General features: G+C 52.7%; 1 protein-coding gene across 2 annotated transcripts in view; it reads left to right on the top strand.

The window, feature by feature from the left end:
* SSU72 (SSU72 homolog, RNA polymerase II CTD phosphatase) overlaps positions 1-21,095 on the top strand; it is a 179,554-nt gene that overhangs the window by 126,579 nt on the left and 31,880 nt on the right. The window contains exon 2 of one of the 2 annotated variants that reach the window (XM_050786639.1): positions 18,626-18,770. In XM_050786639.1, coding sequence (XP_050642596.1) covers positions 18,691-18,770 — 80 coding nt within the window. In that variant the 5' untranslated portion in view covers positions 18,626-18,690. Of the gene's footprint in view, positions 1-18,376; positions 18,771-21,095 lie in introns of those variants that run through there. The other variant, XM_050786634.1, reaches the window with a different exon arrangement.

The raw sequence follows: 21,095 nt of genomic DNA, 5'->3' as shown, positions 1-21,095 counted from the left end.
CCAGGATGGTCTATGATCTCTTGACCTCGTGATCCGCCCACCTTGTCCTCCCAAAGTGCTGGGATTACAGGCGTGAGCCACCGCGCCCGGCCCCTATTGTTTTCTTTTTCTTACAGAAATGCTCTATGGGATTCGATCACTCTCCCTTTCTGTCAGCCACATTTAACTAAATGGGTGCTCCTGTGCTCCCAGGAGGCGTGTGGGTCCCTGAAGTCCCTCTAGGCGCCCCTGCTGTTGTCCCTGAGCATTAAATATGCGGCCTTGGGCTAGACGGGTCTCTTTCCTTTGGTGTCTTTATTTTGCTTATTTTTGGTTCTTCTCTGGTCCATTCCCTTCCTTCTCATTGGCCACCATCCTTGGCCACATTGGGGGTTTTTGTTTGTTTGTTTCTTTTCTTTTTTAATTGAGATGGAGTCTGGCTCTGTTGCCAGGCTGGAGTGCAGTGGTGCCATCTTGGCTCACTGCAAGCTCCACCTCTCGGTTTCCAGTGATTCTCTTGCCTCAGCCTCCCGAGTAGCTGGGACTACAGGCCACACCCGGCTAAGTTTTTGTATTTTAGTAGAGACAGGGTTTCATCATGTTGGCCAGGCTGGTCTCGATCTCCTGACCTCATGATCCACCTGCCTCGGCCTCCCAAAGTGCTGGGATTACAGGTGTGAGCCACCGCGCCCGGCCAGCTTCTCTTGGTGATCCTTGGGTTGTAGATGCATCAGCCCAGTCTCTGCCTCCATCCTCACAGGGTGATTTCTCTGCCTGTCTCCACTGTCTCTGTGGCCAGATCTCTCCCTTTCTTTTATAAAGATCCCTGTAATAGGCCGGGCGCGGTGGCTCACGCCTGTAATCCCAGCACTTTGGGAGGCCGAGACGGGCGGATCACGAGGTCGGGAGATCGAGACCATCCTGGCTAACATGGTGAAACCCCGTCTCTACTAAAAAATACAAAAAACTAGCCGGGCGAGGTGGCGGGCGCCTGTAGTCCCAGCTACTGGGGAGGCTGAGGCAGGAGAATGGCGGGAACCCGGGAGGCGGAGCTTGCAGTGAGCTGAGATCCGGCCACTGCACTCCAGCCTGGGCGGCAGAGCGAGACTCCGTCTCAAAAAAAAAAAAAAAAAAAAAAAAAAGATACCTGTAATATTGGGAAAAACAAAGAGCTACTTTCCTCTTCTCTCACTCAGCAGTCCACACTGCTGTGTCCCAGGAGCGTGGGGTTTCCCACACCAAGGAGTTCTGTTTTTTGTTGAGACGGAGTCTCGCTCTGTCGCCCAGGCTGGAGTGCAGTGGCACCATCTCAGCTCACTGCAAGCTCCGCCTCCCAGGTTCACGCCATTCTCCTGCCTCAGCCTCCTGAGTAGCTGGGACTACAGGTGCCCACCACCACCCCCGGCTCATCCAAGCATTTTAGGAGCTGTGTGTCATGAAACAGGGAGGAAGAGCAATGCATGTTTCCCTATAGCACAGCACCATTGATGGCAGGAGGGCCCACACTAATTCAACACGACCTCATTTCATTTGATTACGCCTGCAAAGATCCCTATTTCCAAATAAGGTCACATTCATAGTTAATGGGCCAGGACCTCATCATACCCTGTGGAAGGACACAGGAGCTACGAGTCGCTGTGGACACCGTGTCTGGGGGCAGCCACGAGTTGCTGTGGACAGTGTGTCTCGGGGCGGCCACGAGTCGCTGTGGACGGTGTGTCTCGGGGTGGCCACGAGTCGCTGTGGACGGTGTGTCTCGGGACGGCCGCGAGTCGCTGTGGACACCGTGTCTCGGGGCGGCCGTGAGTCGCTGTGGACGGTGTGTCTGGGGGCGGCCACGAGTCGCTGTGGACGGTGTGTCTCGGGGTGGCCACGAGTCGCTGTGGACGGTGTGTCTCGGGACGGCCGCGAGTCGCTGTGGACACCGTGTCTCGGGGCGGCCGTGAGTCGCTGTGGACGGTGTGTCTGGGGGCGGCCACGAGTCGCTGTGGACGGTGTGTCTCGGGGCGGCCGCGAGTCACTGTGACACCGTGTCTCGGGGCGGCCGTGAGTCGCTGTGGACACCGTGTCTCGGGACGGCCACAAGTCGCTGTGGACAGTGTGTCTCGGGGCGGCCGTGAGTCGCTGTGGACACCGTGTCTCGGGGTGGCCGCGAGTCGCTGTGGACGGTGTGTCTCGGGATGGCCGCGAGTCGCTGTGGACACCGTGTCTGGGGGCGGCCACGAGTCGCTGTGGACGGTGTGTCTCGGGACGGCCACGAGTCACTGTGGACGGTGTGTCTCGGGGCGGCCACGAGTCGCTGTGGATGGTGTGTCTCGGGACGGCCACGAGTCGCTGTGGACGGTGTGTCTCGGGACGGCCACGAGTCGCTGTGGACACCGTGTCTCGGGGCGGCCGTGAGTCGCTGTGGACACCGTGTCTCGGGGCGGCCGTGAGTCGCTGTGGACGGTGTGTCTCAGGGCGGCTACAAGTCGCTGTGGACGGTGTGTCTCGGGATGGCTATGAGTCGCTGTGGACGGCGTGTCTCGGGACGGCTACGAGTCGCTGTGGACACCGTGTCTGGGGGCGGCCACGAGTCGCTGTGGACACCGTGTCTGGGGGCGGCCACGAGTCGCTGTGGACACCGTGTCTCGGGACAGCAACAACTGCTTGGGCCAGCGGCACGGGGTAAAAGAATTTACCATCGGCCGGGCGCAGTGGCTCAAGCCTGTAATCCCAGCACTTTGGGAGGCCAAGGTGGGTGGATCACGAGGTCAGGAGATCGAGACCATCCTGGCTAACGTGGTGAAACCCCGTCTCTACTAAAAATACAAAAAAAAAACTAGCCGGGCGTGGTGACGGGCGCCTGTAGTCCCAGCTACTCGGAGGCTGAGGCAGGAGAATGGCGTGAACCTGGGAGGCGGAGCTTGCAGTGAGCCGAGATCACGCCACTGCACTCCAGCCTGGGTGACACAGCGCGAGACTCCGTCTCAAAAAAAAAAAAAAAAAAAAAAAGAATTTACCATCAACCAGGCACAGTGGCTCACGCCTGTAATCCCTGCACTTTGGGAGGCCGAGGCACGCAGATCACGAGGTCAGGAGATCAAGACGAGCCTGGCCAACATGGTGAAACCCCGTCTCTACTAAAAATAAACAAATTAGCTGGGTGTGGTGGTGGGCGCCTGTAGTCCCAGCTACTCGGAAGGCTGAGGCAGGAGAATCACTTGAACCTGGGAGGTGGAGGTTGCAGTGAGCTGAGATCACACCACCGCACTCCAGCCTGGGCGACCAAGTGAGACTCCATCCCTCTCCAAAAAAAAAAGAATTTACCAAGACAGCTGTAGGTAGAGAAAGGCAGATATGTTAGCGAAAGTAGGAAAATACGTTGCAAGGAGGCAATGGGTGGCCAGCAAGAGAGGCCAACAGCATGGAGACAAAGGCTTGCTGGGCATTTTTGTAGGGTGGCTCCTGGGCTGACGGCCAACGCCAAGGCAGAAGGGAGCTTTACCTGCGTTCTCCTGTCAGCCAGGGTGTTTGGTAATTTGAGGCTTTTGATGGCGAGCAGGAAGTTTGTGAGTGACATGCATTACTTGTTTAGGAGGGCCATACGGAAAGGCAGACCTACAGCCCATGTCCTTTCTGTCTCTGCTTTCCCCTACTCCCTCCAGCCCGACTCCTTTTCCCTAATTAGGGCCCCACACGGGACACTTTAAATGCAGCTACTGTGACTGAGGACCTCCGTTCTATATTTTAGTTAAACTTTTTTTTTTTTGAGACAGAGTCTCACTCTGTCACCCAGGCTGGAGTGCAGTGGCGCGATCTCAGCTCACTGCAAGCTCCGCCTCCCGGGTTCACGCCATTCTCCTGCCTCAGCCTCCCGAGTAGCTGGGACTACAGGCGCTCACCACCACGCCCGGCTAATTTTTTGTATTTTTAGTAGAGACGGGGTTTCACCGTGTTAGCCAGGATGGTCTCGATCTCCTGACCTCGCGATCCGCCTGCCTCAGCCTCCCAAAGTGCTGGGATGAGCCACCGCGCCCGGCCGTTAAACTTAAGTTTAAACAAATAACCTCTTATGTTTGGTGCACACTTTGTCAGATGGCACAGTTCTCAAAACTCTTTTTTTGGGGGAGAGGACAGAGTCTCCCCCTGTCACCCAGGGTGGAGTGCAGCGTCATGATCTCCGCTCACTGCAACCTCTGCCTCCTGGGTTCAAGCAATTCTCCTGCCTCAGTCTCCCGAGTAGTTCGGATTACAGGCAGCTGCCACCATGCCTAGCTAATTTTGGTATTTTTAGTAGAGACCAGATTTCACCATGATGGTCAGGCTGGTCTCGAACTCCTGACCTCAGGTGATCCGCCCGCCTCGGCCTCCCAAAGTGTTGGGATCACAGGCATGAGCCACTGCGCCCGGCCTGCTCCGGGGATAATTCTTGCCCTGCACTGGGATCTCCAGCTCGGTGCACAGAGTACTTTTTCACAGCCGCCATCCTTCATGTCTTCATTCTCAGCTCACCTAGTTCTGATTCAGAATCAAAGAGTCACTGTGGTTGAAAAAGAGGGGAAGGGAAGGGAAGAAGAGAAGCAAAGCAAAACAGGAGGCTACCCTGATAAATAGAGCTAAGGAAGGCTATTGAAAGGGGGGGTCTCAGGCCCGCATGCCTGAAAACTATCACAAAGGATTCCAAAGACCACATACTTGCACAAAGTCCATGGCAACCTTGTACACACAAAACAACACTTCTGTGAAGACATCTGCCCAGGACTGCCTGTCCACCCTCAGATAGTTGTCATTCTTGTTATTGATCTTTGTGGCCAAGGATAATTATTTCAAAACAAGTAATCCTTCTCATCTTTCCTTTAAAAAACTTTATCTTCTTCTAGGCATGGTGGCTCACGCCTGTAATCCCAGCACTTTGGGAGGCCGAGGCAGACAGATCACAAGGTCAGGAGATTGAGACCATCCTGGCTAACAGTGTGAAACCCTGTCTCTACTAAAAATACAACAGATTAGCCGGGTGTGGTGGTGGGCACCTGTACTCCCAGCTACTCAGGAGGCTGAGGCAGGAGAATCGCTTGAACTCACGAGGCAGAGGTTGCAGTGAGCCAAGATTGTGCCACTGCACTCCAGCCTGGACCACAGAGTGAGATCCTGTCTCAAAACAAAACAAAACAACCCCGAAATTAACTGGGTCTGTGGCCACCATCTGAAACAGTGGTTCACGTGCTTGACACTTCCTGATAGGATCTATGGAACCTTCTCGCTCTTCAGAAAATAAGAAGACATGAAATGGGATTCTCAAACATTAAATCACAGCAGGTTTTTTGGGTCTCCAGCAGGCTATATTATGGCCCAACTTGGGCAAACTGTCTTTATTTATCTTTCTTTTTAATTTTTCTCAGCTTCTGTTCTGCTCTAACTTGGGCACATTTTAAAACTGATGGGGCCGGGCGCGGTGGCTCAAGCCTGTAATCCCAGCACTTTGGGAGGCCGAGACGGGCGGATCACGAGGTCAGGAGATCGAGACCATCCTGGCGAACACGGTGAAACCCCGTCTCTACTAAAAAAATACAAAAAACTAGCCGGGCGAGGTGGCGGGCGCCTGTAGTCCCAGCTACACAGGAGGCTGAGGCAGGAGAATGGCGTAAACCCGGGAGGCGGAGCTTGCAGTGAGCTGAGATCCGGCCACTGCGCTCCAGCCCCGGCGACAGAGCGAGACTCCGTCTCAAAAAAAAAAAAAAAAAAAAAAAAAAAAAAAAACTGATGGGCGGCCAGGCGCGGCGGCTCACGCCTGTAATCCCACCTTGGGAGGCCGAGGTGGGCAGATCACGAGGTCAGCAGTTTGAGACCATGCTGGCCAACATGGTGAAACCTCATCTCTGCTAAAAATACAAAAATTAGCTGGGCGTGGTGGCCGGCACCTGTAATTGCAACTAGTCAGGAGGCTGAGGCAGGAGAATTGCTTGAACCCCAGAGGCAGAGCTTGCAGCAGTGAGCCGAGATCGCACCACTGCACTCCAGCCTGGGCAACAGAGCAAGACTCCGTCTCAAAAAAAAAAAAAAATTGGCTGGGCATGGTGGCTCACGCCTGTAATCCCAGCACTTTGGGAGGCCGAGGTGGGCAGATCACAAGGTCAGGAGATCAAGACCATCCTGGCTAATCTGTGAAACCCCATCTCTACTAAAAATACAAAAAATTAGCCAGGCGTGGTGGTGGGCGCCTGTAGTCCCAGCTACTCGGGAGGCTGGGGCAGGAGAATGGCGTGAACCTGGGAGGCAAAACTTGCGGTGAGCTGAGATCATACCACCGTGCTCCAGCCTGGGCGACAGAGCGAGACTCCATCTCAAAAAAAATAAACCAGGCCGGGCGCGGTGGCTCAAGCCTGTAATCCCAGCACTTTGGGAGGCCGAGATGGGCAGATCATGAGGTCAGGAGATCAGGACCATCCTGGCTAACACGGTGAAACCCTGTCTCTACTAAAAAAAATACAAAATACTAGCCGGGTGAGGTGGGGGGCGCCTGTAGTCCCAGCTACTTGGGAGGCTGAGGCAGGAGAATGGCGTGAACCCAGGAGGCGGAGCTTGCAGTGAGCTGAGATCCGGCCACTGCACTCCAGCCTGGGCGACAGAGCGAGACTCCGTCTCAAAATAAATAAATAAATAAATAAAAATAAACCAAAACAAACAAACAAAAAAAACCAAAACTGGCCGGGCGCGGTGGCTCACGCCTGTAATCCCAGCACTTTGGGAGGCCGAGGCGGGCGGATCACAAGGTCAGGAGATCGAGACCACGGTGAAACCCCGTCTCTACTAAAAATACAAAAAATTAGCCGGGCGCGGTTGTGGGCGCCTGTAGTCCCAGCTACTCGGGAGGCTGAGGCAGGAGAATGGCGTGAACCCGGGAGGCGGAGCTTGCAGTGAGCCGAGATCGCGCCACTGCACTCCAGCCTGGGCGACAGAGCGAGACTCCGTCTCAAAAAAAAAAAAAAAAAAAAAAAAAAACCCAAAACTGATGGGCATGGCCAGCGCGGTGGCTCACGCCTGTAATCCTAGCACTTTGGGAGGCCAAGGTGAGCAAATCACGTGAGCTCAGGAGATCGAGACCAGCCTGGGCAACATGGTGAAACCCCGTCTCTACTAAAAACACAACAGTTAGCTGGGCGTGGTGGCGCACACCTGTAGTCCCAACTACTGGGGAGGCTGAGGCATGAAAATCACTTGAACCCGGGACATGGAGGCTGCGGTGAACCGAAATCGCACCACTGCACTCCAGCCTGGGCAACGGAGTGAGACTCTGCTCAAAAAACACAACGCAACAAAACAAAACAGCTGACAGGCAAATCCCGTGAAGGAGAACTCGGAGCTCATGTGGCATTATTCTCCAAGGAAAGTTGCAGCTCGAGAGTTTGCAGGTAGAGCTTTTTCAGTTCTTGCCTGTTTCTTTCTGCCTACCGTGAAATGTGCTGACTTTTCTGCTTGTGTTGAGATGAAGCTCGCTGCTTTGGTGTTCTAGCCAAGATTAAGGGGGAAGAAAAGATTCAAAGGGCTTTAAAATTACTGGATTTACAAATTACAACAGCTCTGTGGTAACCAAAACCCTAGACGCAGTGAGCCAGAAATGTAACCCTAGGAAATGTCAATTTAAGTTTGACCGGGTATCAATGGCTTATGGTGACAAACAGTTAACTGAAGGATTGAAATACTTGAGGAAAAGGACCTAGAGAAATGTTTATTAAAGTTAGGCTCTGCCGGGGGTGGTGGCTCACGCCTGTAATCACAGCACTTTTGGGAGGCTAAGGCCGGTGGATCACTTGAGGTCAGGAGTTCAAGACCAGCCTGTCCAACATGGTGAAACATCGTCTCTACTAAAAATACAAAAGGTAGCTGGGTGTGGTGGCGGGCACCTGTAATCCCAGCTATTTGGGTGGCTATGGCAGGAGAATTGCTTGAACCCGGCAGGCAGAGGTTGCAGTGAGCCAAGATCACGCCACTGCATTCCAGCCCAGGGAACATAGTGAGACTCTGTCTCAAAATAAATAAATAAAGTTAGGCTCTCGGGCTGGAAGTGGTGGCTCACGCCTATGGTCCCAGTTCCTGAGGAGGCTGATGTGGTAGGGATTGCTTAAACTCGGGAATTTGAGACTGCAGTGAGTCATGATCACGGCACTGCAGTCCTGCCTGGGCAACAAAGTCAGATCCTATCTCAAAAAAAAAAAAAAAAAAAAAAAGCTTGGCCGGGTGCACTGGCTCACGCCTGTAATCCCAAAACTTTTTTTTTTTTTTTTTTTGAGACGGAGTCTTGCTCTGCCGCCCAGGCTGGAGTGCAGTGGCCGGATCTCAGCTCGCTGCAAGCTCCGCCTCCCGGGTTCCCGCCATTCTCCTGCCTCAGCCTCCTGAGTAGTTGGGACTACAGGCGCCCGCCACCTCGCCCGGCTAGTTTTTTGTATTTTTTAGTAGAGACGGGGTTTCACCGTGTTAACCAGGAAGGTCTCGATCTCCTGACCTCGTGATCCGTCTGTCTCGGCCTCCCAAAGTGCTGGGATTACAGGCTTGAGCCACCGCGCCCGGCCAATCCCAACACTTTTAGAGGCCAAGGCAGGCTGATCCCTCAAGTCTGGGAGTTTGAGACCAGTCTGGGCAACATGGTAAGACTGTCTCTACAAAAAGTACAATAATTGGCCAGGTGTGGCGGGGCGCGCCTGTAGTTCCAGCTACTTGGGAGGCTGAGCTGGGAGCTGAGCTGGGAGGATGGCTTGAACTCAGGAGGTGGAGGTACAGTGAACTATGATTGTGTCACTGCACTCCAGTCTGGGTGATAGTGGGGGACCCTGTCTCAAAAAAAAAAAAAAAAAAAAGTAGGCTGTCAGATTAAGCTGGTCAAAATCTTAAGCTCAGAGTAGTTTTATGTTAGGTATCTCTAACATAAAAATTTTGTGGCCAGGTACGGTGGTTCACGCCTGTAATCCCAGCACTTTGGGAGGCTGAGGCAGGCGGATCTGAGGTCGGGAGTTCAAGACCAGTCTGACCAACACGGAGAAACCCCATCTCTACTAAAAATACAAAATTAATCGGGCATGGTGGCACATGCCTGTAATCCCAGCTACTGGGGAGACTGAAGCAGGAGAACTGCTTGAACCGGGGAGGCAGAGGTTGCGATGAGCTGAGATTGTACCATTGCACTCCAGCCTGGGCAACAAGAGCGAAACTCCATCTCAAAAGTTTTTCTTTTTTTTTTTTTTTTTTTTTTGCTTTGGGGCAGTGGCAGTGGCAACGGGGCTGTGTGCAGGAGTGGCACCGGGCAGGGTGGATGTGGCTGGGGCAGCCCCGGGTCCCAGGCCCTGCAATGGTGAGCGGGGCGGGAGTGTCCACTTGGGCTGAATTACCCAGTGCACAGTGTGCCACTGAGCTGCTCATCTGGCTGCCGCCATCTGTGCCGGGCCGGCCGAAATGCAGAGCCTCGTGGACACGACCTGCGAAGAGCCAGACAGTCTGTCCCATCCATGTCCTCTGGATCAAAGGGGCCCAGGGTGGTGATTACTTCTAATCCTTTGGGGGCTGCTACTGGCAGCACGCAGCCTACCAGTAGCTGCAGCAAAGGCCATCCCGGACAAGCTTGTGCAGTCCACCCTCTCGGACCTCAGGGTATACCTGGGGGCATCCACACCAGACTTGTAGGAGCAGTTCCCGTGGCACTGACTGACACTTCTAAGAGCTCAGGAAATACATCTGACCTCCAGCAGGCTGGGCTGGCAGAAGGGATAGCTGAGGTGCATTCTCTCTTTTTTTTTTTTTTTTTTTGAGACGAAGTCTTGCTCTGTTGTCCAGGCTGGAGTGCAGTGTTGCAATCTCCACTCACTGCAAGCTCCGCCCCCCAGGTTCACACCATTCTCCTGCCTCAGCCTCCCTAGTAGCTGGGACTACAGGCACACATCACCATGGGCAGCTAATTTTTTTTTGTATTTTTAGTAGAGATGGGGTTTCACCATGTTTGCCAGGCTGGTCTCGATTTCCTGACCTCGTGATCCACCCGCCTTGGCCTCCCAAAGTGCTGGGATTACAGGCATGAGCCACCGCGCCAGCCATTTTTGTATTTTTTTTTTGAAGAGATGAGGTTTCACCATGTTGGCCAGGCTGGTCTCAATCTCCTGACCTCATGATCCACCCTCCTTGGCCTCCCAAAGTGCTGGGATGACAGGCATGGCCACCGCGCCCAGCCAAGGTGCATTCTTTTTGCACTCGGTGGGGAGGGTCTGATTCTAGGCACTTCCCCAACAGTAGGGAACAGAATTATTGTGGTTGAATAGACCAATTGTGTTCCATCTACTGAGACTGGCACACTGCCCCTGAAATCAAGTGGGATCTCATTAACAAAGGCAAAATGAGGAACTGTGTATCAGTTAGCCTTTGCTGTGTAACAAACCATCCCAAAATCTGGCCAGGTCATGTATTTGTCCACAATTCTGTGGGTTGGCAATCTGCGCTGGGCTCACCTGGGGACCCTCATGGAGCTGTAGTCAGCTGTCACATCAGCTGCACCTGGATGGGCTAGGACAGCCTGACTCACTTGTCTGGCAGGCAACAGGTTGTTGGTCGGGGTGACCTGGTTCTCTTCCATGTGGCCTGTCTAGCAGGCTGCTTCAGCCTTAGGGCTCCAGGAGAGTGAGAGTGGAAGCTGCAAGATTTCTTGGGTTCTGGGCCTGGAACTGGGGCTGGGACGTCGATTCTGCTAAGTTCTTTTGATCAGAACAAATCAGAAGGCTTTGCCCTGATTCAAGGGATGAGAAAGAGACCACATGTCTTGATGAGAGGAACCACAAAGACTGTGTGGCCATTTTTCAACCTAATGCAAATAACTTTGGGTGGGGAAATAACCATATTTCTGTCTCTCTTAGGGGACCTCACTCTGCCTAGTCTGAAGGTAAAGACACTGTCCTGGCCCTCGGGGTCTGGGGGAAGAGGTGTTGAGGCCGGGTGAGGCCTCTCCAAGGCTGGATCCACTACAGTAGGGGCACCTTGTTTTCTGCACTGGTGGGATGGGGTTTTACTGGGCGGGACGTTCCAGAGGGGCTTCTGAAAGCCAAGAGTCCTGGGGGAAAGGGAGGGGTGGAGAAACGTTTGAATACATAACCCCAAATCATTTGAAATGGGAAAAATGGTAAAATAAGGTTTTTCAAAGTAATAAACCTCCTATAGAAACTGCTATCCCCCAAATTTTGGTCTGTATCCTTCATTAGATCACCTATTTGGGCGAATGAAGTTTAGCCATGTGAATGTGTCCCATTTTGTCAGAAATATAATTGGGATCCAATTATCTGGTTTTTGTTGTTGTTGTTGTTGTTTTGAGACAGAGTCTCACTCTGTCACCCAGGCTGGAGTGCACTGGCGCCATCTTGGCTCACTGCAACTTCTGTCTCCCAGGTTCAAGCGATTTTCAGCCTCCTGAGTAGCTGGGATCACAGGCACGTGCCACCACTACACCCGGCTACTTTTTGTATTTTTAGTAGACATAGGGTTTCACTGTGTTAGCCAGGATGGTCTCCTGATCGTGATCCGCCTGCCTCGGCCTCCAGGTGCTGGGATTATAGGCATGAGCCACTGCACTCAGCCCTCAGGCTGTGAGTCTTTAATAAATAAGCTGGTTTTAAATTTGCTGTAAAATAAAAATAGAAATGGCATAAAAATTGGCAGCATACATTTTTGCCTGGGTTTACTCATCAGGCAGGATTGTATTTGACTCCATTAGATGTTTTGAGGTCATAAAACTATAAAATCAGCCTAAAATAGGATTTTTTTTTTTTTTTTTTTTTTTTTTGAGATGGAGTCTCGCACCGTCCCCGGGCTGGAGTGCCATGGCGTGATCTCAGCTCACTGCAACCTCCACCTCCTGGGTTCATGCGATTCTCTTGCCTCAGCCTCCTGAATAGCTAGGATTACACATGCACACCACCACACCAGGCTAATTTTTTTTTTTTTTTAATTTTTAGTAGAGACAGGGTTCCACCATGTTGGCCAGACTGATCTCCAACTCCTGACCTCATGATTCGCCCACTTCAGCCTCCCAAAGTGCTGGGATTACAGGTGTGAGCCACCGTGCCTGGCCTTTTTTTTTTTTTTTTTTTTTTGAGATGGAGTCTCACTGTCGCCCAGGCTGGAGTACAGTGGCATGATTTCAGCTCCTCCGTTTCCTGGGTTCAAGTGATTCTCCCACCTCAGCCTCCCAAGTAGCTGGGATTACAGGTGGCCGCCACTACGCCTGGCTAATTTCTGTATTTTTAGTAGAGACAGGGTTTCACTATGTTGGCCAGGCTGGTCTTGAACTCCTGACTTTAGGTGATCTGCCTGCCTCGGCCTCCCAAATTGCTGGGATTATAGGTGTGAGCCACCGCGTGCAGTCTTCGAATGATCTGTTTTTGTATGTAATTATTTGACGAATAAAACTAATTTGATATTGTTGGGTTAATGAAAAAGCTGTATCTTCTGAGTTATTGACAACATATAGACGCATTTAAAATTCTGATTTAGGCCGGGTGCGGTGGCTCAAGCCTGTAATCCCAGCACTTTGGGAGGCCGAGACGGGCGGATCACGAGGTCAGGAGATCGAGACCATCCTGGCTAACACGGTGAAACCCCGTCTCTACTAAAATACAAAAAAAATTAGCCGGGCAAGGTGGCGGGCGCCTGTACTCCCAGCTACTCGGGAGGCTGAGGCAGGAGAATGGCGTGAACCCGGGAGGCGGGGCTTGCAGTGAGCTGAGATCCGGCCATTGCACTCCAGCCTGGGCAACAGAGCGAGACTCCGTCTCAAAAAAAAAAAAAAAAAAAAAAAAAAAAAAAAAAAAAATTCTGATTTAGGCTGGGTGTGGTGGCTCATACCTGTAATCCCAACACCTTGGGAGGCTGAGGTGGGAGGATCACTTGAGCCCAGGAGTTCAAGATGAGCCCTGGAAACATAGCAAGACCTTGTCTCTAATGAAAATAAAAAATTAGCCAGGCATAATGACGCATGGCTGGATTCCCAGCTACTTGAGAGGCTGAGGTGGGTGGATCACTTGAGCTTGGGAGTTTTGAGGCTGCAGTGAGCCATGATCCCACAACTGTACTCAAGCTTGGGCAACAGAGCAAGATCCTGTCTCAAAAAAAAATTTAATAGGCCGGGTGCAGTGGCTCATACCTGTAATCCCAGCACTTTGGGAGACGGAGGTGGGCAGATCACCTGAGGTCAGGAGTTTGAGACCAGCCTGGCCAAGATGGTGAAACCCTGTCTCTATTAAAAATACAAAAATTAGCCGGGTGTGGTGACAGGCACCTGTGATCCCAGCTACTCAAGAGGCTGAGGCAGGAGAATTGCTTGAACCTGGGAGGCAAAGGTTGCAGTGAGCGGAGATCATGCCACTGCACTCCAGCCTGGGCGACAGAACAAGACTCCATTAAAAAAAAAAAAAAATTAATATCCTTTTAACAAACTCATGGCTGGGCACGGTGGCTCACGCCTGTAAGGAGGCCAAGGCAGGCAGATCACGAAGTCAAGAGATCCAGCCCATCCTGGCCAACATAGTGAAACCTCGTCTGTACTAAAAATACAAAAGTTAGCCGGGCATGGTGGCAGGCGCCTGTAATCCCAGCCACTCAGGAGGCTGAGGCAGGAGAATCGCTTAAACCTGGGAAGTGGAAGTTGCAGTGAGCCGAGATCACACCACTGCACTCTAGCCTGGCGACACAGCAAGATTCCATCTCAAAAAAAAAAAAATCATTTACACACACACACGTGTGTGTATATATTACACATATGTATGTTATATATGTGTGTATATGTGTGTGTGTATGTATTTATATAATTTTTTTAAATAGAGAGGGATCTAGCTATATTGACCAGTTTGGTCTCAAATTCCTGGTCTCAAAAGATTCTCTCACATTGGCCTCCCAAAGTGTTGGGATTACAAACATGAGCCACTGTGCCAGGCCAAACTAGATACATCTTAAGGGACAAGTCTCATGCCTGATGCGTGGGTCCCACACAGTGTTCACCAAACTGCCTGATGCCCTAAGCAGAAACACCCAAACTTCAAACCTGGAGAAGCTGACGTTTTCATGCTACAGACAGCTTTTCCCAAGACTTCGGAACAAGACTGCATATTATAATGAGACTCTTACTCCCCTTTGATTCTACCTCTTTCACTGGGCAGGGTAATGGCGTCACAGGATCCTTAGGGTGTAACTTTTCCAGCCAGAAACCTCTGGGGCTGGGGCGCCTTTGCCTGAGTTTTGCTTGGGCCCACTGGGCGCAATCCACCCACTCAGCCCGATAGGCTGCACTCAGCTGATGCTACTGGCCCAGATCCCACACCTCCAAGCGTGGAGCGGCAGGGGGTGTGTGAGCAAGCACGGGGCCGTTCACTGTGCACAGCCAGGTATGCCAGCTGCAGTGGGGCAGGCAGCTCCAGGCACCAGCACAGGTGCCAGCTCTGTGCAAGTCTGCAGCTAGACCAGGCGTACCAGAAGTGGCTTCCATTGAAGGCACTGGGGAACATGGTGGCTCCCAGAATCTTGGAGATGCAAGGAGCTGCAGCGCCCCAAAGAGGGTATCACAGACCTGGCTCAGGGAGCCCCCAAGTCTGGGCTCCCTGAAGGGCAACAGCTCTCTTCTCTCCTCCGCGTTGCCCGCAATGTGGCAAGCAGGGGGTGTGTTTCAGCCCTGTTCGTGTTACAGCTCTTTCAGTCCCACTATTCAGCAGGTCCCATGTTCTCATCCTGTGTCCAGGAAGAATGAGGTACGTGGATAACTGGAGGGTGAGCAAGAAAGAGAGGAGCTTCATTGAGCGACAGAACAGCTTTCAGGGGACCCAAAGTGAGTAGCTCCTTCCCACAGGAGGATTTGTCATCCCCACAAATCGAGGAGATCCCAAGTGGGTAGATCCTTCCCACAGGTGGTATTCCTGATGTCTGTGAGTATGGCTGAGTCTGGGGTTTTTACGGGCTTCAGAAGGGAGAAAGTGTGTGCTGATCGATCCACAGGCAGCCATGGACAGGCCCAGAAAAAGCACCATAAATCTCACTCTGGGCAGCAGACTCCACCCAGAACTGGCAGCCCAGCCCCCACGTCTCAGGCTGTCCCTAGCTTGAAGGTGGGTCTTCACTGGACACCCACCCCTTTCCACCCAGGAGCCTGTGTGCCTCCTGCCGCCATCAATCATGTCGTCCACAGGGCTCAGGCTGTTCAGGTTGAGTGTTGCCTACAGGACTGGGCTGAGCTGCCCTCAGCCCCTCCTTGGCCTTATTCTCATGCTTGTGAGCACTCAAAGTCCAGAGGGGTCTAGGCAGCAAGGGGCTGGCATGCCAGCACTGCCTGGGTGTGTGCACACCTGGCTAGGTTGCAACAGCACCTAGGCTCGGCTTCAGCTTTGTCAGGAGTCAGGAGAGGCCGGGTGGAGGTGCAGGCACTTCTGAGCTTTCGGGGGTAGGCGGGGGTGGCATCTCAGCCCTGGGATGGCAGGGATACCTGGGTCCACAGCTGTAGCTGGGCAGATGCAGCTACTCCCAGAGAGTGGGGCTCCTGTCCTGCCAACTTGGAAGGGGGCAGGGCTCCCACACGCTCAGTGGAGCACATGGTCCCAGCTGAGCCTCCTCTGCTGCAGCCAGCATCTTCCCAGCAGCTACTCAAGAGAGGCTGCCACTGCCATCAATGGTATAATTGACATTTCACAGTCAATAGCTTCTGCTGGTAACATCACAAAAACCTGATCTAAGAGATCTTTAGTACCTATTGGTTACATAAGGTATCAAATAAGTATGTCAATACTATATGCTGTACATGGGGAAATTCCTCTGGGAACACTGAGACCCATCCACACAGAACAAGAAAACAGGCACAGTGCAGCCGGGCGTGGTGGCTCACACCTGTAATCCCAGCACTTTGGGAGGCTGGGCGCGGTGGCTCACACCTGTAATCCCAGCACTTTGGGAGGCCGGGGTGGGCGGATCACGAGGTCAGGAGACTGAGACCATCCTGGATAACACGGTGAAACCCCATCTCTACTAAAAATACAACAACAAAAAAAATTAGCTGGGCGTGGTGGCCGGCACCTGTGGCCCCAGCTACTTGGGAGGCTGAAGCAGGAGAATGGCATGAACCCGGGAGACAGAGTTTGCAGTGAGTGGAGATTTGCGCCACTGCGCTCCAGCCTGGGTGACAGAGCGAGACTCCGTCTCAAAAAAAAAAAAAAAAAAAAAAAAGGCACATGGTTACAAGTCTCACCTAATTTCCTATGGTCATTTTATTTATTCAACTGGTTTCCTTTAATTTCTATGTTTCTGGTTTTGTTTTCTAATTTTGTTTTTAATTGCTTTCCTTTAAGCCTGGGTTCGTGGGTCAAAACCAATATGCAAACTGGGATAGTAATATTACTATGAATTTTACCTTGTATTTTCCCCTTTTAAACTTATTCATTGCCATATTTTGCAAAAGTACAATTTCTTTTTTTTTGAGACAGTCTTGCTCCGTTGCCAGGCTGGAGTGCAGTGGCACGAACTCAGCTCAGTGCAATCTCCACGTCCCGGGTTTAAGCAATTCTCCTTCCTCAGCCTCCTGAGTAGCTGGGACTACATGTGCGTGCCACCACGCCCAGCTAATTTTTGTATTTTTAGTAGAGACAGGGTTTCACCATGTTGGCCAGGATAGTCTTGATCTCTTGACCTCGTGATCCACACGCCTCGGCCTCTCCTGGGATTACAGGTGTAAGCCACCGTGCCTGACCTGAAAGTACAATTTCTAACAGAATAATGCTGACACAGCACTTTGAGAGGATAGAAAAAGACGACAGAAGCAACAAAAATTGAAGTTAATAATGGACTCTAGGTAGACTTAGCCTGAGAGCACACCCTTCAAACCTTTGATGCTCAAATATGGTAAAAAGGGTTTTGACAATAACTCCCAGCAGTCAGTCTCTCCAGTGTGGGAGCAGACCAGCTACCTGGAACAAGTTCATCCCAGCACGGGGACTATCAAAACTTAATTACAGGATGACTCATCAGTGATGCATTTGGAGAAAGATCTCAACCAAAAGGGGGAAAATATCCAAGTTGTCAAATAAAAGTCGCTCACTTATGTTTAAAAAATACCTTGACAAATACAGCTGGGAAAGGCCACGAAGGGCGAGTTCTCATGAATAAGTAATAAGAAAAACCATCACAAGATTCTGCAAAAACCACAACCTTGCACTAAGGCAACCTCACACAAAAAAATACTTCAGCAAGGACAGCTGCCCAGCAACTGCCTGTCCAACCCTGCATTGGGAGTACGCTTGTTACTGTTCTTTGTAGCCAAGGTTAATTATTTCCAAACCATTATCTTCCTCTTCATTTTTTCTTTAAAAACCGTTATTTCCTGAATGCGCAAATCGTTTACTATGGCAGGCATATTCGCCAACGTCCTATTCCCAAATAAATATTTTCAGTTAGAGAACTTTTTTTTTTTTTTGAGACGGAGTCTCGCTCTGTTGCCAGGCTGGAGTGCAGTGGCGAGATCTCGGCTCACTGCAACCTCTGACTCCCAAGTTCAAGCGATTCTCCTGCCTCAGCCTCCCGATTACCTGGGATTACTGGCATGCACCACCACGCCCAGCTAATTTTTGTATTTTTAGTAGAGACGGGGTTTCACCATCTTGGCCAGGATGGTCTCGATCTCCTGACCTCGTGACCCACCAGCCCCGGCTTCCCAAAGTGCTGGGATTACAGGCGTGAGCCACCGCGCCCGGCCGAGAGCCTGTTATTAGGTTGATAATCATTATAATTCCCTCTCCCGTCCGTGGCGCTCCCACAGGAAAACATCCACCCACTGCCCACCGTGAGGCCGCATCCAGGCAGACAGGCACCGCTGGGGGACAACACACTCGCGCTGACTGGATATACTGTAACTTGACCCACATCTCAGACCAGCCGGCGGCCTCTCCAAGGAAGCCCGAGGCGAGGAAGACCCTAGTCGACGTGCACTCCCAGCCAGGTCTCCACAGGTCGGCCCTCGCATTTAAACGTTAAATGTTGAAGGGCTTTCATAAAAGAGCGATGTGCTCCTGCTTGTATGAGCCGGGGCCGGAGGACGGTAACAGCGACACGGGACGGGAGCGAGCCTCAGAACTGGGAATGTCTGTGGCTCTTCGGGACAGCGGAGGGAGTAGATCTAGTGAAGCGCGACGACTCTGGGGTGGCAGAAGTGAGAACTATGGGCCCCACGGGGACCGAGGGAAAGCAAAAAAATCGTCTCAGGACACAAGACGCCGGGCCGGGGAACGGTCCTCAATGCTCTCCCGGGTAAGCGCGGACCTTCGCATCATTCCCAAAGGCAGCGGCGACACCTTGTGACGTCTCGGCGTTCGGCGCGGCGCGCGTCACACTAGGCGCCGGCGCGGGGTGCTGACGTCAGGACGCCGGCGCTGAGCGCCGTGACGCTCAGCCGGTCCTTGTGGAGTGCGGGTCTCTGCTGCGGACGCCGGGGGCCGGCGCGGCGTTGGCCGCCCCCGGCCTCGCCGAGTGCAGCGCGCCTGAAGGCCAGTGCTTGCGCTCCGTCCGCGGCCCGGCGCCCGAGGTGGGCGGGGAGGCCGCCGCGCAGACGCCTCACGCTGCGCCGCCGCTTTCGCGTCGCCCGCTTCCGGCCGCGGCGGCCGCCATTTTGCTCGCGCGGAAGCGCCGCGGTGGGGTGGGAACCCAAGCGGGAGAGCCGCGGGCTGTGGGGCCGCAGCCATGCCGTCGTCCCCGCTGCGGGTGGCGGTGGTGTGCTCAAGCAACCAGAACCGGAGCATGGAGGCGCACAACATCCTCAGGTAGTTGGGCTCCGCCCTGGCCCCGCGCGCTCCGCTCCGGCGACCGGCCCGCCCTCCTCTCCGGTTCCCCCTGGCCCGCGCCGGGCGCCCTGAGAGGAGGCCGGGCTGCGCTCGAGGGTCTGCTGGTTGGGATGGCAGCTGGACAGCAGCGCGCGGCGCCCACACGCGGGTGGGCATCGCGGGGAATGCGGGTTCCGGGACGAGACGCCCGCTGTCCGGTGGTCCTTCGGGCTCCCCGAGGCCGGGGGAGGGGTGCGAGGGTAGCGGCCAAGGTGAGGGGCTGCGCGGCGGCGGCCGATCGTGGTTATTTCGTGTGCGTCGTTGGCTACCTTTGCTGGAAACGCGCACAACATAACCTCGGCAAAGAACGATGTTGTAAATAAGAAAGCTGTCTATTTTTTTAATACCATGGATTTGTGTGTTTGCTACTTCTTGTTTTCTTTTGCAAAAGATCCTCTCTTTCTTCCTGGAACGCCTCCAACCGGTGGTTTCTGGAATACAACGAGGATTTGGTTTGGCTCTGCTGGTTTAAATTCGCTGCTAACTGGTCTTCTGTGACTTTTGCGTAGCATCTGTCTAATGAAAGTTTATTTCTGCTTGATACAAGTAGTTTGTTCAGTTACATAGCAAACTGAAACTGACCACTTTACTTACAGTGAAAATTTGGTATATGTGTCAACTTTGATAGTAAGACACAATTGAAACGGCTTTTCCCCCCCAAAGTTACCTACGTGAAGTTTAAACGAAAACAGTATCTCACTCCTCTTATCGCAGCCCAGCTATAACTTTCCTGAGCAACTTGGGAATATTAGCAGTCCCTCTTTTTTTTTCTCTTTTTAACAGTGTCACGCGGGCCAGGCACAGTGGCTTACGCATGTAATCCCAGCGCTTTGGGAGGCCGAGAGTTCGCGACCAAACCCCCCCCCCCCAAAAAAAAGAGTGTCAAGTGTTCGTGATCTGCTGATTCTCTCTCTCTTTTTTTTTTTTTTTTTTTTTTTTTTCTGAGATAGAGTCTTGCTCTGTCGCCCAAGCTGGAGTGCAGTAGCGCGATCTCGGCTCACTGCAACCTCTGCCTCCCGAGTTCAAGCGATTCTCCCACCTCAGCCTCCGGAGTGGCTGGGATTACAGGTGCGTGCTACCACGCCCGGCTAATTTTTTTTTTTTTTTTTTTTTTTTGGGTTTTTTTTTTTTTTTTTTTTTTTGTTTTTTTTTTTTTGTTTTTTTGAGACAGAGTCTTGCTCTGTCACCCAGGCTGGAGTGCAGTGGCCGGATCTCAGCTCACTGCAGCCTCCGCCTCCCGGGTTCACGCCATTCTCCTGCCTCAGCCTCCCGAGTAGCTGGGACTACAGGCGCCCGCCACCTCGCCCGGCTAGTTTTTTGTATTTTTTAGTAGAGACGGGGTTTCACCGTGTTAGCCAGGATGGTCTCGATCTCCTGACCTTGTGATCCGCCCGCCTCGGCCTCCCAAAGTGCTGGGATTACAGGCTTGAGCCACCGCGCCTGGCCTGTTGTTTTTTTTTTTGAGACGGAATCTCGCTCTGTCGCCTTGGCCAGAGTGCAGTGGCGCCATCTCGCTTCACTGCAAGCTCCGCCTCCCGGGTTCACGCCATTCTCCTACCTCTGCCTCCCTAGTAGCTGAGACTACAGGCGCCGCCACCACGTCTGGCTAATTTTTTTTTTTTTTTTTTTTTTATAGATGGAGTCGCGCTCAGTTAGGCTGGAGTGCAGTGGCGCGATCTCAGCTCGCTGCAAGCTCCGCCTCTCAGGTTCACGCCATTCTCCTGCCTCATCCTACCAAGTAGCTGGGACTACAGGCGCCCGCCGCCACGCCTGGCTAATTTTTTGCATTTTTAGTAGAGACGGGGTTTCATCGTCTTAGCCAGGATGGTCTCGATCTCCTGACCTCGTGATCCGCCCGCCTCGTCCTCCCAAAGTACTGGGATTACAGGCGTGAGCCACCGCGCCCGGCCTTTTTTTTTTTTTGTATTTTTAGTAGAGACGGGGTTTCACCAGGTTAGCCAGGATGGTCTCGATCTCCTGACCTCGTGATCCATCTGCCTCAGCCTCCCAAAGTGCTGGGATTACAGACGTGAGCCACCGCGTCCGGCATTTTCTTTTTCTTTTTGGTAGAAAGGGAGTTTCACCATGCTGGCCAGGCTGATCTCTAACTCTAGACCTCAGGTGATCCACCCGTCTCAGCCTCCCAAAGTGCTGGGATTACAGGCGTGAGCCACCACGCCCGGCCTGCTTGTTGCAGAAATTCTTACTGTAGAAAAGGGAAGTGGTTCCTCAGAAGTACCATTTTGGTGTCCATCTGTCTCCCAT

The sequence above is a fragment of the Macaca thibetana genome, chromosome 1 (assembly GCF_024542745.1).
Source record: "Macaca thibetana thibetana isolate TM-01 chromosome 1, ASM2454274v1, whole genome shotgun sequence".
NCBI lineage: Eukaryota > Metazoa > Chordata > Mammalia > Primates > Cercopithecidae > Macaca > Macaca thibetana.
The sequence above is the reverse complement of the archived record's forward strand: the minus strand, read 5'-3'. Positions and strand labels throughout refer to the sequence as shown.